The 12116-nt window shown below is 52.6% G+C and overlaps 8 protein-coding genes across 8 annotated transcripts; 5 read left to right on the top strand and 3 right to left on the bottom strand.

The window, feature by feature from the left end:
- Positions 1-339: 339 nt before the first annotated feature.
- Positions 340-2134, top strand: LDX57_000549 (putative 60S ribosome biogenesis protein Rrp14; the record flags this gene model as incomplete). The annotated part of the gene is made up of 3 exons (XM_046082195.1): positions 340-354; positions 431-514; positions 656-2134. 3 exons carry the CDS (start codon positions 340-342, stop codon positions 2132-2134), a joined length of 1578 nt encoding a protein of 525 aa, XP_045938152.1.
- A 982-nt stretch (positions 2135-3116) lies between these two features.
- On the bottom strand, positions 3117-4075 carry NdufS8 (NuoI/complex I 23 kDa subunit family protein; the record flags this gene model as incomplete). The annotated part of the gene is made up of 3 exons (XM_046082194.1): positions 3117-3247; positions 3322-3587; positions 3789-4075. 3 exons carry the CDS (start codon positions 4073-4075, stop codon positions 3117-3119), a joined length of 684 nt encoding a protein of 227 aa, XP_045938151.1.
- Positions 4076-4234: 159 nt separating this feature from the next.
- On the top strand, positions 4235-5043 carry acpA (acyl carrier protein). Its single transcript, XM_046082193.1, has 3 exons — positions 4235-4659; positions 4759-4776; positions 4871-5043. The coding sequence occupies exons 1-3, from the start codon at positions 4441-4443 to the stop codon at positions 4973-4975; spliced, it is 342 nt and encodes a 113-aa protein (XP_045938150.1). The 5' UTR covers positions 4235-4440; the 3' UTR covers positions 4976-5043.
- Positions 5044-6532: 1489 nt separating this feature from the next.
- Positions 6533-6841, top strand: LDX57_000546 (uncharacterized protein; the record flags this gene model as incomplete). Its single annotated transcript, XM_046082192.1, has 1 exon — positions 6533-6841. One exon carries the CDS (start codon positions 6533-6535, stop codon positions 6839-6841), a length of 309 nt encoding a protein of 102 aa, XP_045938149.1.
- A 121-nt stretch (positions 6842-6962) lies between these two features.
- VPS74 (Vacuolar protein sorting-associated protein 74) lies at positions 6963-7130 on the top strand (the record flags this gene model as incomplete). Its single annotated transcript, XM_046082191.1, has 1 exon — positions 6963-7130. One exon carries the CDS (start codon positions 6963-6965, stop codon positions 7128-7130), a length of 168 nt encoding a protein of 55 aa, XP_045938148.1.
- Positions 7131-7213: 83 nt separating this feature from the next.
- Positions 7214-7806, top strand: LDX57_000544 (GOLPH3/VPS74 family protein; the record flags this gene model as incomplete). The annotated part of the gene is made up of 2 exons (XM_046082190.1): positions 7214-7690; positions 7756-7806. The coding sequence occupies 2 exons, from the start codon at positions 7214-7216 to the stop codon at positions 7804-7806; spliced, it is 528 nt and encodes a 175-aa protein (XP_045938147.1).
- Positions 7807-9183: 1377 nt separating this feature from the next.
- Positions 9184-10347, bottom strand: LDX57_000543 (NADP-dependent oxidoreductase; the record flags this gene model as incomplete). The annotated part of the gene is made up of 1 exon (XM_046082189.1): positions 9184-10347. One exon carries the CDS (start codon positions 10345-10347, stop codon positions 9184-9186), a length of 1164 nt encoding a protein of 387 aa, XP_045938146.1.
- Positions 10348-10824: 477 nt separating this feature from the next.
- On the bottom strand, positions 10825-12063 carry LDX57_000542 (phosphatidate phosphatase App1 family protein; the record flags this gene model as incomplete). Its single annotated transcript, XM_046082188.1, has 1 exon — positions 10825-12063. The coding sequence occupies one exon, from the start codon at positions 12061-12063 to the stop codon at positions 10825-10827; it is 1239 nt and encodes a 412-aa protein (XP_045938145.1).
- Between the last annotated feature and the right edge of the window lie 53 nt (positions 12064-12116).

Genomic DNA, 12116 nt, shown 5'->3' with positions numbered 1-12116 from the left:
TGTTGAGCAGGATGAGCCGACAATATGGAAACATTAGTATATCAGTGTCATTGAACCACAGCGGAAGGCGAGCACGAGGTAAACAAGGGGACTAAACAGAACAAACACCGATAGGCACGTTTGATAAGCAGAAAAATCGTCTGTGTGTGCAGGCGGTGAGAGCCGAGCGGAGAAAAAAGTGGATGCCAAGATTTCTACCGCCCACCCAATTTTTTCGAGGTATTCGATGCGGCTTTCGATACACTCGATCCCCCTCAAGACCCGTCATCGTCCAGGTGTTGCGCGTGGACGAATTCTCTGGAAATTTTAATCGGCGGCCGTACTCTCCCTTATTCCGAGATGGATGATATCCAGGTGTGTTCATGTTTTCCCCGCATTGCGATCTGGGACGCATGAAAAATTGACGCCTCTTTTTTTTTTCTCCCGTTAGGAACGGCTACGCAGCCATGCTCAGGCCTTCGATGGTCTGATGTCGTTAATTCCTGCAAAGCTTTACTACGGAGAAGATAGCAGTGTATGTCAAACACTCTGCAAAAATTTCCTCCTTTTCTCCCTTGCCCCAGCGCCAAACGGCCTGCCTTTTCTTTTCCTGTCTTCTCCCGTCTCCTAGCTCGTTCTGCCCCCAAGCACGGCTGACCGTGAAATCCTTGAACAGGACCAATGGCAACGCAAGAAGCAGACCAAAGAGGAAGCCCGTGAGGCCAAGCGGGCCAAATTGGACCCGGAATCTGCCAAAACCGCCAAAGACGTGATGGACGAGAACGCTCGGAAACGTAAGCGGGAAGAAGAACAGAATGAATCTGGCTCGTCTGATGCCGAAGAGCTGGGCTCGGAAACCCCCAAAGAGGGGCTCAACAGAGGCGACGCCAACCCTAAGAAGCAGAAGCAGACTGAAAAATCGGAACGCTCGGATAAGGCTTCAGCAAAGACTAATGAGGATGCCGAGGCCCGCAAGAAACTGAAGGAAGAGAAGCTGGCGCAGAAGAAGGCCAACCAAAAGGAAAAGAAGAAGGCCAAAGAGGCTGCCAGAAAGGAAAAGCAAGCTGAGCAGCAGAATAAGGACACCAAGACTCCTGCGGCTGAAGCCGTGCAAAAACCAGAGCCGAAGCAAACTGCCAACCAGGATGCAGATGATAGCGATGACGACGTTGACGGAGATGCCGTTGCCGAGGGGCTTTCTCTCGAGTTCAACCCCGAACAAACAGAGCCCTCGGACTCGTCATCGCCAAACTCCCCAGACTTCGACACGTCGAATCCCCAATCGGGTAGCTCTTCTATATCTTCCATCGTTCCTCCTTCCGACCCTAATGATGCTTCCAAAACCTCATCCACCGAACCCAAGCCTCTTAAGCCCACACCCGAAGAACTCAAGCAACGGTTACAGAAACGGCTCGACGAGCTACGGGCCAAGCGCCACGCCGACGGTCTCAACGGCAAGCCCGCCCGGAACCGCCAAGAGCTGATCGAAGCGCGCCGACAAAAAGCCGAGCAGCGCAAGGCTCACAAGAAGGAGCTGCGACAGAAGGCCAGAGAAGAGGAGCAGCGAGCCAACGACGAAGCCATGGCTCGCCGCTTCTCGCCCGGCGGCTCGGGATCGCTCCTCGCCTCGCCTCGCTCGCCCGCCGACTCCGTCGGCTCGAACAACAACTTCTCCTTCGGCCGTGTGGTCTTCGCGGATGGTAACGTCGCCGACCCCACCCTGTCGTCTGCACGGGAAGCCCACAAGCGCAGCGGTCCCCACGATCCCGCCGCAGCCCTCAAGGCCGCCGAGGCTAAGAAGGCCCGTCTCGCGGGACTCGACGAGGAGAAGCGGACCGACCTCGAAGAGAAAGACATGTGGCTGAACGCCAAGAAGCGCGCTCACGGCGAACGGGTCCGCGACGATACCTCCCTTCTCAAGAAGGCCCTCAAGCGCAAGGAGTCCGCCAAGAAGAAGTCCGAGCGTGAGTGGAAGGACCGTCTCGAAGCCGTCAAGCGCGGCAAGGACCACAAGCAGCACAAGCGCGAAGAGAACCTGCGCAAGCGACGCGACGAGAGAGGCAACGGCGGCGGCAAGAACAAGAAACCCGCCGGAGGCAAGAAGAAGGCCAGACCCGGCTTCGAGGGATCGAAGGTTGGCGGCAAGAAGAAATAAGCAAAAAATCACAAGAAACGGAAGGAACCTTCCTTCCAGGGGATGATCTGTAATATCCAAGCTGTTGTTTGTGTAAATGGCTAGAAGCATGGGCGATGTGCGATGTGTGTGTGTGAGATCTTACCCTATCTCATAGGGTATCCAATCCCCCAACCGATATATCAAAGAAGGATAATAAAAACCACCAGAGGGACTCAAACAGAAACAAAATCAACCAAAAAAAAGGGAGACCCAAAAATTGTGGAGTGACGGAGCTGCAGGAGAACTGGTGTTCAGGTTCTAAACTATTGGGGGTCATTTGTTTATTTGTGCATCTGTGCATAGGCAGCGATTTTACCTGTTCATACAAATAGGAAGGAATTTGTCCACGTCCATGTTGTTTACCTTCCAGCGTAGACTCTCCTACCCAAGTACTTTATATGTACACTCCCCTCCCTCCTCTTCCTCTTCCCTATTGTTCTTGTGGCAAACATGTCAGACAAAGGAGAAAATAGGTTGATTCTCAAAGTTTATTCCCTAACAAGACATAGAAAGATGAATTCAAACCCGGTAGGATCCCCTCCAACAATCAGAACAAAAAAGAAAAAGAAAAAAGGAAAACAGACAGACAATATCAGAGCCCTGGAAGCCGTATAAAACAAGACTCCCACAGAAACTCGACAAGTACATGTGGTAATAAGGCAGGCTAAGCGTTAGTTATGTACATACACAAAAGTGGGAAATGTGCGGAGATTCAACCACCGCAAGAAAATGAAACCAAACAAACAAATCCCTCAGATATCTTTTATGTGGAAGATGAAAAAAAGACAGAAAAAGCATTCCTTTCCCTCTCTCTCTCTCTCGCTCTCTCGACTTCTAAAACAATCCTAGAGCGACGTTGCCCGAAGATTGCACAGGAAACAGATACGGCACTGTTATCATACAAAGTCTAATAAAGAAGTGCCCTTGGTGCGATGAACCGGTGCCGTTTTCTTGAGGCGGTTTATCGGTAGGGAGCATCGGCACGGGCAGCCGCGGCGATTTCGGGCTCCCACTTGTCACCGTTGGCCAGGAGCTTCTCCTTGTTGTACAGCAATTCTTCACGGGTCTCGGTGGCGTATTCAGCGTTGGAAGCTGCGCGCGGGGGAAAATAGGTCAGCTCTTCGGGAGTTCCTTTCCACACACACACATATACAAGGACAACTTACTTTCGACAATGGCGTCGACGGGGCAACTCTCCTGGCAGTAGCCACAGTAGATACACTTGGTCATATCGATATCGTAACGGGTCGTCCGACGGCTACCGTCCTCACGCTCCTCGGCTTCAATGGTGATGGCCTGGGCCGGGCAGATGGCCTCGCAGAGCTTGCAGGCAATGCAGCGCTCCTCACCGGTAGGGTAACGTCGCAGGGCGTGCTCGCCACGGAATCGAGGCGAGATGGGACCCTTCTCGAAGGGGTAGAAGATCGTGTAACTGGTGGGTCGCGAGCATCACGTCAGTTTTCGAAGCTCAATCCGTATTTGATTCCTGGTTGGGCGTTGCGCAGAGAACCAGACGGCCCATTCCATGCCGCGACATTGTTCCCCAAAGATCCAAGCCAATTGACTTTGATACAATGGAACGGGGTCCGGGTCGCGTAGAGTGGGGGAACAAGAGGAAGGGAGAGACACTTACGGCGGTCTGAAGAACTGCTCGAGCACGACGTACATGCCGCGGAAAATCTCGGCCATGAGGAAGTATTTGGAGGCCTTGTCCAGAGACGACTCGGCGCCTTGGTCCCATTTCTGAGGAGGGGGCAGACGGAAGCCCGGCTGGGGGGGACCGGCAGGAGTGGCCGCCCGGCACACCGAGGAGGAGAAGTTTGCGGTTGAGGCCAAGGGACGGAATGACGAGGTCAGAATCGAGGTCGGCGTAGGTCGACGATAGGCGATGAGCCTCGCGACCGAGGGAGTGGAGGCCATCTCTGCAAGGTGGAAGGAGAGAAGATAGCGACGAAAGGGTGGAGAGGAGAGATCAATTGGGGGGGAGGAGGCAATGGGGGAGAGCAAGTAGGAGGGGAGAGAGGAGGAAAGTCACTTTTGCGAGGTTCAACTTGCCCGGCTTACCTCACCTCCTTCCCGCCCATCCTGATTGGCCCGAGCCGGCCGAAGAGAATCTCGTCCGTCTTCAACATCACTTCTTGCCTTTCTTCTCTCTCTCTCTCTCTCCCTCTTCCCTTTCACTTTCACCCACACCCCCCCACTCCTCTCATCATTCCGATTTTATCTCCCCCCTTCTAACTCTCGCCTTTGCGCCTGCATTTTCTTCTTCCTTTTCTACCGCCATCATGTTCCGCTCCGCCATCGTCCGCTCTTTGAGGGCTTCCGTGCCTCGTGCCGTCAGAACCCCGGTTGCTTCCCAGATCCGCAGCTCTCCCATCGCTCGTCCGGCTCAATTCGCCCCTCGCTTCGCCTACCAGGGTGTCCGCCTCTACTCCGCCCCTGCCGGTCTCGACAAGACTGAGGTTGAGGGCCGGATAGTCAACCTGTTGAAGAACTTTGACAAGGTGCGTCACGGTGGATTCGGAATTGCCTCCCTGGCCCGCATGACGGCTCGGAATACAAGCTTCTCGCATATCGTTACTAACGTGCTGGATTATGCCTAGGTTACCGATGCTAGCAAGGTCCGTCGCCATTGACTCTTTCCGCGGGCGCGATCGTCTCCCGACCGAACTCCTCGGCAAAGTGTGGTTTTACTAAAAATGATTGCGCATACAGATCAACGGCGTTTCTCACTTCTCGAATGACCTCGGACTGGACAGCTTGGACACCGTTGAGGTTGTGATGGCCATTGAGGAGGTATGGAATGATTCTTTGGGCTGATCTGCGTCGCCCATGGACAATTGACTAACGGGATTACTTCCTTGCAGGAGTTCAGCATCGAGATCCCCGACAAGGAGGCTGATGCCATTCACAGCGGTAAGTGCTTTCGCTAGGTTTGCTTTTGCTGCGGGATACACTTGGAACCGAGTTGTACCGTGGATTCTGGAAGAACACATGCTCATCCCTTTGATTGAAACAGTTGACAAGGCTGTTGAGTACATCCTTGCTCAGCCCGATGGTATGTCATTCCCCTTTGATCCCAAGTATGACCTGGTGAGGCCATTGCTGACCGAGTGCTAGCCCACTAAATACGTAATACGAGAGGTCGGAAATAGGATGGAGGGCTAGATAGAAAAAGAAAAGGGATGTTGGCGTATACTACTCCCAGCGGAGACCATCCGGGGAGTTGTTGGCGCTCCGTTGTATGCTGATACATGCCGGTGCTTTTTCACCTTACTATATCGTGTATATCATCTCAATGCAGTGTTTTTCTTTCGTCTCTTGATCGAATCGAGCGTATTCTCTCCGCCACCGGGCCGCAGCGAGGGGCGTGTTGAAGCTCCGGGTTGTCTGACGGAGGCGACCGGGAGGACTGTAGCACGAGAGCAGGTGAGATGATTGCTCCGGCGCATCTACGAGGGCGTGGACGTTGGACTGAGCCTCCCCGGAGTTATTCGTCAGAGTGGAGTGGCCATTTGGGTGGATGACGTGGAGCGGACAGTATACCTCCGTTGGAACTGGATAAAGGCACCAGGGGTTAACCGCTGATGGAACTGATGATACGGAGATTTTAAGCAACTATTGATTGGGGGGGATCGGCACCGGTGGGTTGGAACGAGTTACGAGGGAACCCTCCAGGTTGGCACGACAAAAGAATGAAGCCGAAGAAGTAGAGCTCGTGTTTCTGAGGGGGGAAGAAGAAGAAGCAGCGGAAACAGCGCTAAAGACCAGATAGCCTTAGCGACACGGGATCCTGGACAACGCTCGTCTTCCTCTTCCTTTCTCTCCGTGCATTGGCATCTGCGATTTTCTCGTTGGTAGACGTCGTCCATTGAAATCGCCGGGGTTGATTATCGGCCCTCGTTCTACTGCAGGTCTCCTTGATTGATTGATTCATTGATTGATTGATTAGACCCATCCGCTAATTTAACTCTCTCTGGTCGACTTCCACTTCTCTCGCCCTCAATTCTTACCACTCTCCCTCTCCCTCTGTCTCTCTCTGTCGTCCTCCCTCTCTCGGTCTCTCGTTCTCCACGAGGATCTTCTCGATTTCTTTCCTCTTTCCGCCCCCTGATAATTGCCCACCGTTTCGGCATAATCTTCCTCTTTGACACCGATTTTTTTTTTCTCGCTCCCTCTTCGTTTACCCCTTCTCATTCCTTCTTCCTTCTTACTTCCACCCCATTTGTCCTCCCCCTCCTCTTACCCCCCTCTGTCACCCCTCCAAAATTCCATGTCGCAGGCGCTAGTGGCATAAATCCGATCTCTTGAATTTCCGACTTTCCTTTTGCTGGACTACCTCGTTCCCGTTCCCGACCTCCGACCTCAGATTTCCCAATGGCCTCAGCCGGGGGCTTGACTCGCCGAAGAGGTGGCGGTCGAGCCACTGGCCCGGACGAGAACGACGATAGCAGAGTGTCTTCGCCCGTGTCTCGCAATGGTTCCGCTCTTGACAACCGCGTTCCGGAGACCTCGTTTACCAGCACCGAAAACGGACATAAGATCGCCTTCGACCCGAGAGATATCAGCGAAACCGAGGAACGGAACAAACAACCCAAGCTGACGCTGATGGAGGAAGTCTTGCTGCTGGGGTTGAAAGACAAACAGGTGTGTTTCCGGTGCAATGCTGTGGTGCGGGTGGTCTGATCGCTGACCTGTCGGTTTCAATTTGTTCGTGTAGGGGTACCTGTCGTTTTGGAACGAGAACATTTCCTACGCCTTGCGTGGATGCATCGTCATCGAGTTGGCCCTCCGCGGTCGGATCAGCATGCAGAAGGATTCCTCCCGGCGACGCTTCCCCCTGGCCGATCGCGTGATCGAAGTCATCGACGATACTCTGACTGGGGAGGTCTTGCTGGACGAGGCATTGAAAATGATGAAGTCGAGCGAGAAGATGAGCGTGAACTCGTGGATCGATCTAATGAGCGGTACGTAACGGCTAGATGTGATCTATCGAGATCTTCCCTCAAACCCCTGCTAATTTTCGGGAACGTGTCTGCAGGTGAAACGTGGAATTTGATGAAAATTGGCTACCAACTGAAACAAGTGCGCGAACGTCTCGCAAAGGGCCTCGTCGACAAAGGAATATTGCGCACCGAGAAGCGCAACTTCCTCCTGTTCGACATGGCTACCCATCCCGTCGCCGACGGAGGCGCTAAAGATGACATCCACCGTCGGGTCCGCAACATCTGCAGCAACCGCACCGTGATCCTACCCCCCAACGCGTGGCTCCCCGAAGATATCGAATTCCGGTACCTACGGACAATCTCGATGGTCTGCGCCGCCTATGCGGCCAACGTGCTAGAGAATGCGCTCGTGACGATGAGCCACGAGGCTCGCGAGAGGGCATTTGCCCAGGTGGATGAGCTGTTGGCTGAGTACTCGCAGTGGCCGTTTGCGCGGAGACCGGGAGGCTCTCAGGCCATCGGTGCCAATTTGGCCCAGGCCATTAATGACGAAGTGAACTCGGGTAAAGACAAAGAGCTTCAGTTGGAGGTACGTTCGCAAACTAACATCCCGCGTCGGTAACAGGCGTTTATACTAACTTGTTTCTCTCACAGATCGTTGCAGCATGTTTGAGCGTTTTTACTAGACTTGACTCTCTACTCTAAGCGGAGATTGACCTCTGTTTTTTTCTATTCCGAAGTCCTTGCGCTATCTTATATGTCCTACTTCCTTTTTATCACTTTTCTCGCCCGATCATGATATCCCTTCTTTTTTCACTTCTGGAAAACGAGACGGGCGGTTTTTGGCTACTTACGCAGTGTGTGTCCTGGCATCTGGTGGACTTGGGCGGAGTTTGCTTGTATGAACTAGCCGCCGAATGCGGTCCAATGCATTGTTGTATGAGATGTTCCCTATCTTACTGATCGATTCGTTTGTTGCCTGTTGCCTGCTTGTTTTCGTCGTTTGCCTCGTCCACTTTTATTCCCCGTCCTACCATTTCTTGCCAGGGGTAAGTGTATTTCCTAGTGTGCACGACGCAGGTGATTGACCTCGCTCGATACCAACTAAGGACATGGGAGATGAGACCTCATCCACGCAGCCATACCTGATCACGAAGCCCAGCTGGATTGTGGCATCGCCAAAGAGAACATAAGACAAGGACACGAGGTACCCACCAAGAAAGAATGAGAATACGAGGAAGGCTGGCGAAAACTAGCTGGAAGCCGAAGACTGAAAAGAAGAGGAACCATAAAAAATTAGCGGAGGAGCGAGCTTTTAATTCATGACCTTTTTCTTTTATCCTTCTCTTATCCCTTCTTCTTTTCTTGTCTACGGGGTACTTAACATACTTTATATCTTTCGCCCCTTTTTTCTTTAATCCAATCCATTAAATTTTTTTTCTTGTTTTTGTGTTTTCTCTTTCTTGTGCATGCTTTGTTTGTGTCTTCCTTTTTTCTTCTGACTTCTCTCCGTCCTTCTCCCTTCCTCTCACTCCAACATCATGTCTTTCTCTATCCCTATCACTCTACTTACCCTTCCAAGCTACCTTACAAATGTGTGTATGCGCGTGTATTATATCGGGGGTCCATGGTCGTGTTCTGCGCAAGTCCTCTTTATCTGTCTGTTCACATGTCTTTCTCGTCCCGAATCGAGCTGCTGATGATCCTTTCTGAGCGTCCGTATCTGTCTGTCTGTCTGTTACATTTCCTTCCTTCCATTCGTCCTTGTTGTTACTTATTCGCAAATACTATATTTATTTATATATCATCGTTCGGTTCGTTGATCTTGGGTTCATTGTTATCAGTAAGACATGCTGGTTAGATACATGGATAGAATGGTATATCCTGATAAATCATGAATTGATACATTGATAGTGGATACATAGTCTATAATATAAATACACTCGTTTATACAAAGAAAGAAACTAACTACCGCTCAAACATACCTATGGGATTTAACATGAGAAGAACGAAAGAAAGAATACAAAGATCAATCCCGACTCCCAACCCAGGATACAAGCACATATAGATGTAAAACCATACTCAAATATTCACCCGGAACACCATCATCCCACCTCTTCTCCCCCCACCGACCCCCGCCGCATCAGAGGCAAGAACATCAGCTCCGTTCACAAAGTCCGAGATGCCAGCGACGCGGCCGCGCACCGAGCCCGCCTCGACTAACTTGGCGATCGCGGCGAGGGCCTCCCCATCCGGCTGGACGGCGATGAAGCGACTCAGAAGCCCGCGCTGATGGGACTGGGCGTCTTCGTGCGGGGTGTGGTCGTGTATAGGGCCGGTGTCGACGGCCGTCAACACGACGCCGTTATCCTTCACGACATCGGGTGAGTGAGCCTGACGGAAAGTCTGGGAGCCGGCGCAGTCCAGCACGAGATCCACCGGGTCCCAGCCTTGGTGGCGGAAGATGCCCGCGAGGTCGAATTCCTGGGGTACGGGCAGCGGGGCTTCGATGATCTCGTCGACCTGGGCTTCGGTGCGCAGGTACTCGGCCTCGATGGGGGAGCAGGTGGCGCAGATCCAGGGATGGTAGTGCGGGAAGAGGGAAGAGGAGCGGAGGAGCTGTAGCGTTTGCGTGGCTACTTCGTTGTTGCGCGCGTTGGTGACCAGGACGCGCAGGCTGCGCCGCGGGGTGTCGGCGTCGGGGGAGTTCACACGCCCGTAGGTGAAGAGCGCCTGCCATCCGGTGAGGGATGGGAGAGGGATGGTGGAGGCTTCAGCCGCGCTGATGTTTTTGGGTTTCAGGGCGATTTCGTCCTCGGTGGCCAGAGTGTAGTCGGCCGCGGCACCGTCGCGGGTGTGGCTTATCAGGCCGAAGACGACGTCGTCAACTTTGAACCGAGGGCCATCGGGACGGTAGTGGTCCGCCGAGGGCGTGCTGATGACGGTGCCGCAGAAATTGTGAAGGGGAATCTGGGGCATGGACTTGGAGGGGTTGAGAGCGCGGCCAAGTCTAAGTTCGTCGTGACAGAAGGCTGCCGTTTGGACTTTGATGAGATACTGGTTCGCGGCTGGTCTGGGGGTCGGGAAGTCAGTGTCGAAAACCATGCCCGAATCCACGCCTGGGACCTCCGAGGACTCTGCGGTTGTGATGGCTGTCGAAGGCGGGCAGTGATAGAGTGCTCGCATGGTTCCGGGGACGAATGTTTGTTCGTCCATTGTAGTTGAGTACGGTTTGGCAGGCTTCATGGTGTTTCTTAGGATTGTGAGGACCAATGTGAAAAAGAGATTGTCGAAAATTCAGCAATGCGCCGATGTAGTTGTCTAACAAAGCCTGAGATCTGGGTGGTGAGTCCTACTTAATTCTCGCTGGAGAAGATCGTTTGCCTCCTGGTGATACCGCCAGTTATTCGAATCTGGAGGGTCAACTTGGAAGATTCTCGTTCCCAGAAGGAAAGTTTGATCCATGTATAGTGGAGAAGTTCACCCAACGAGAGGAATTTGAGATAACAATGCAGCGGAAAGCCGAGAAGTTATCGCTGTTGACAGTGACTTCGATGACGACATGCCCTCATATTGACGTAACGGCCGCCATGCATGCTTAAATCAGCACCAGTCGTGGACCGAAAACATGCATTGTGGCTGGAGGACCTTGTCTTTCGTCCGAAATAAAGCTTGGAAAAATAGGAAGATGTGCTACCCCGCGACGTATATTGCATGTGGAACCTAGGCTGTGTTGTTGATCTTCAACTCACCCACAAGGTTCGCCACTTCATCAGGCTGTTCGAATACCTCCCAAACATTATCTGGGATGCCTTTAAAGGCCGCCTCAAACCGTTCCGGGGAGTTTTGTTCTTCTAAATGGGGGACATCGGTGACTTTCCGAATCCAGATGGCTTGGATCCAGTTCGGATGTTTCCTGTAGATCTCGGCGTAGGCCTCTGGATCTTTCTGGGTCGAGTCGCCAATGCAGAGAACCTGGCGTTGAGGGAACCAGCGTCGAATCTTTCTGATACGGTCCATTTTGTATTCCATGGTGTTGACGGTGAAAGATTTGACTAAGTCACTGATATCCATCCATGACGAATCCCGAAGGATCAGCGTGCCAGGGTTGAAATGCTCCTGAATAAATCCTCGTAAAAAGGGGTACAGGTTATAAGGAGATGCTGATAGGTAGAACCATGCCGGTGCGAGCTCCCTGTGGATACGGTAGTAAAGTTCGGGCATTCCAGCAATGGGCATCGGTTCCTCTGCAAAGGTCGTGCGAAGAATCCCGGTCGACTCGGAAGTTTTCGTGTATTTGATCGTATCGTCGATGTCGGATATGACGAGCCAGCCTTCTGGACCCGCGAAGACAGTGTTCATTGATACATTGCCCGCCCAGCCTCGGAGGTACGAAGGTAGCGAGGTTCCATCGGTGATCTGTTTGTTGTTTATAGTCACAACTTGGCTGGTGATGCCACTTCCATCGGTCGGCCCTATCTGTCGAATGAGCGCAGTGTTGTTCGGCAGAGGGGTTTCGAGCATCATCAAGTGTGCTGATGCAACGTGATGCAAGAATGGTCGTAGTCGTTCTGCCATCCGATGGCGTGTTTCTCTCTGGGTACCTATTTCCCCATCAAGACCAATGATGTCTGCGATTGTTGCGACGATTTTGCTGATATCTTTGCGGCTATCCTTTCGAAATATACAAGCGACGACCTCAGCATGCCATCGTCTTTGTCCGGCGGGCTTCGGTGTAACGCGCTGATAAGCAGTGTTGTCGAATAACCACACTGTGTGTTGACGGACGTCGGCCGCTTGCATCGACGGTTGTTTCCAAAGGAAAGAGGTGACGAGATTGAGCATGCTCCATTCGCGCTTCCATGGGCGGCCTCCAAGTCGCTCAAGTTTCTTAATTACTTGAGAATCTTTGGTTCGCGAGGTGGACGAACCTGCCCTCTCAACGATCGCAGGGCGTTTCATGGCTGTTTGGCGCAATAGACCGAAAATTCGAGTAACCAGAAAGTTGGATTTTT

This window comes from Aspergillus melleus, assembly GCF_016097325.1.
Source record: "Aspergillus melleus strain CBS 546.65 chromosome Unknown contig1, whole genome shotgun sequence".
Classification (NCBI taxonomy): domain Eukaryota; kingdom Fungi; phylum Ascomycota; class Eurotiomycetes; order Eurotiales; family Aspergillaceae; genus Aspergillus; species Aspergillus melleus.
The sequence above is the reverse complement of the archived record's forward strand: the minus strand, read 5'-3'. Positions and strand labels throughout refer to the sequence as shown.

What these genes read in the sequence shown, in the direction of transcription:
- acpA (XM_046082193.1), top strand. Translation starts at nt 4,441, where the DNA reads ATGTTCCGCTCCGCCATCGTCCGCTCTTTGAGGGCTTCCGTGCCTCGT.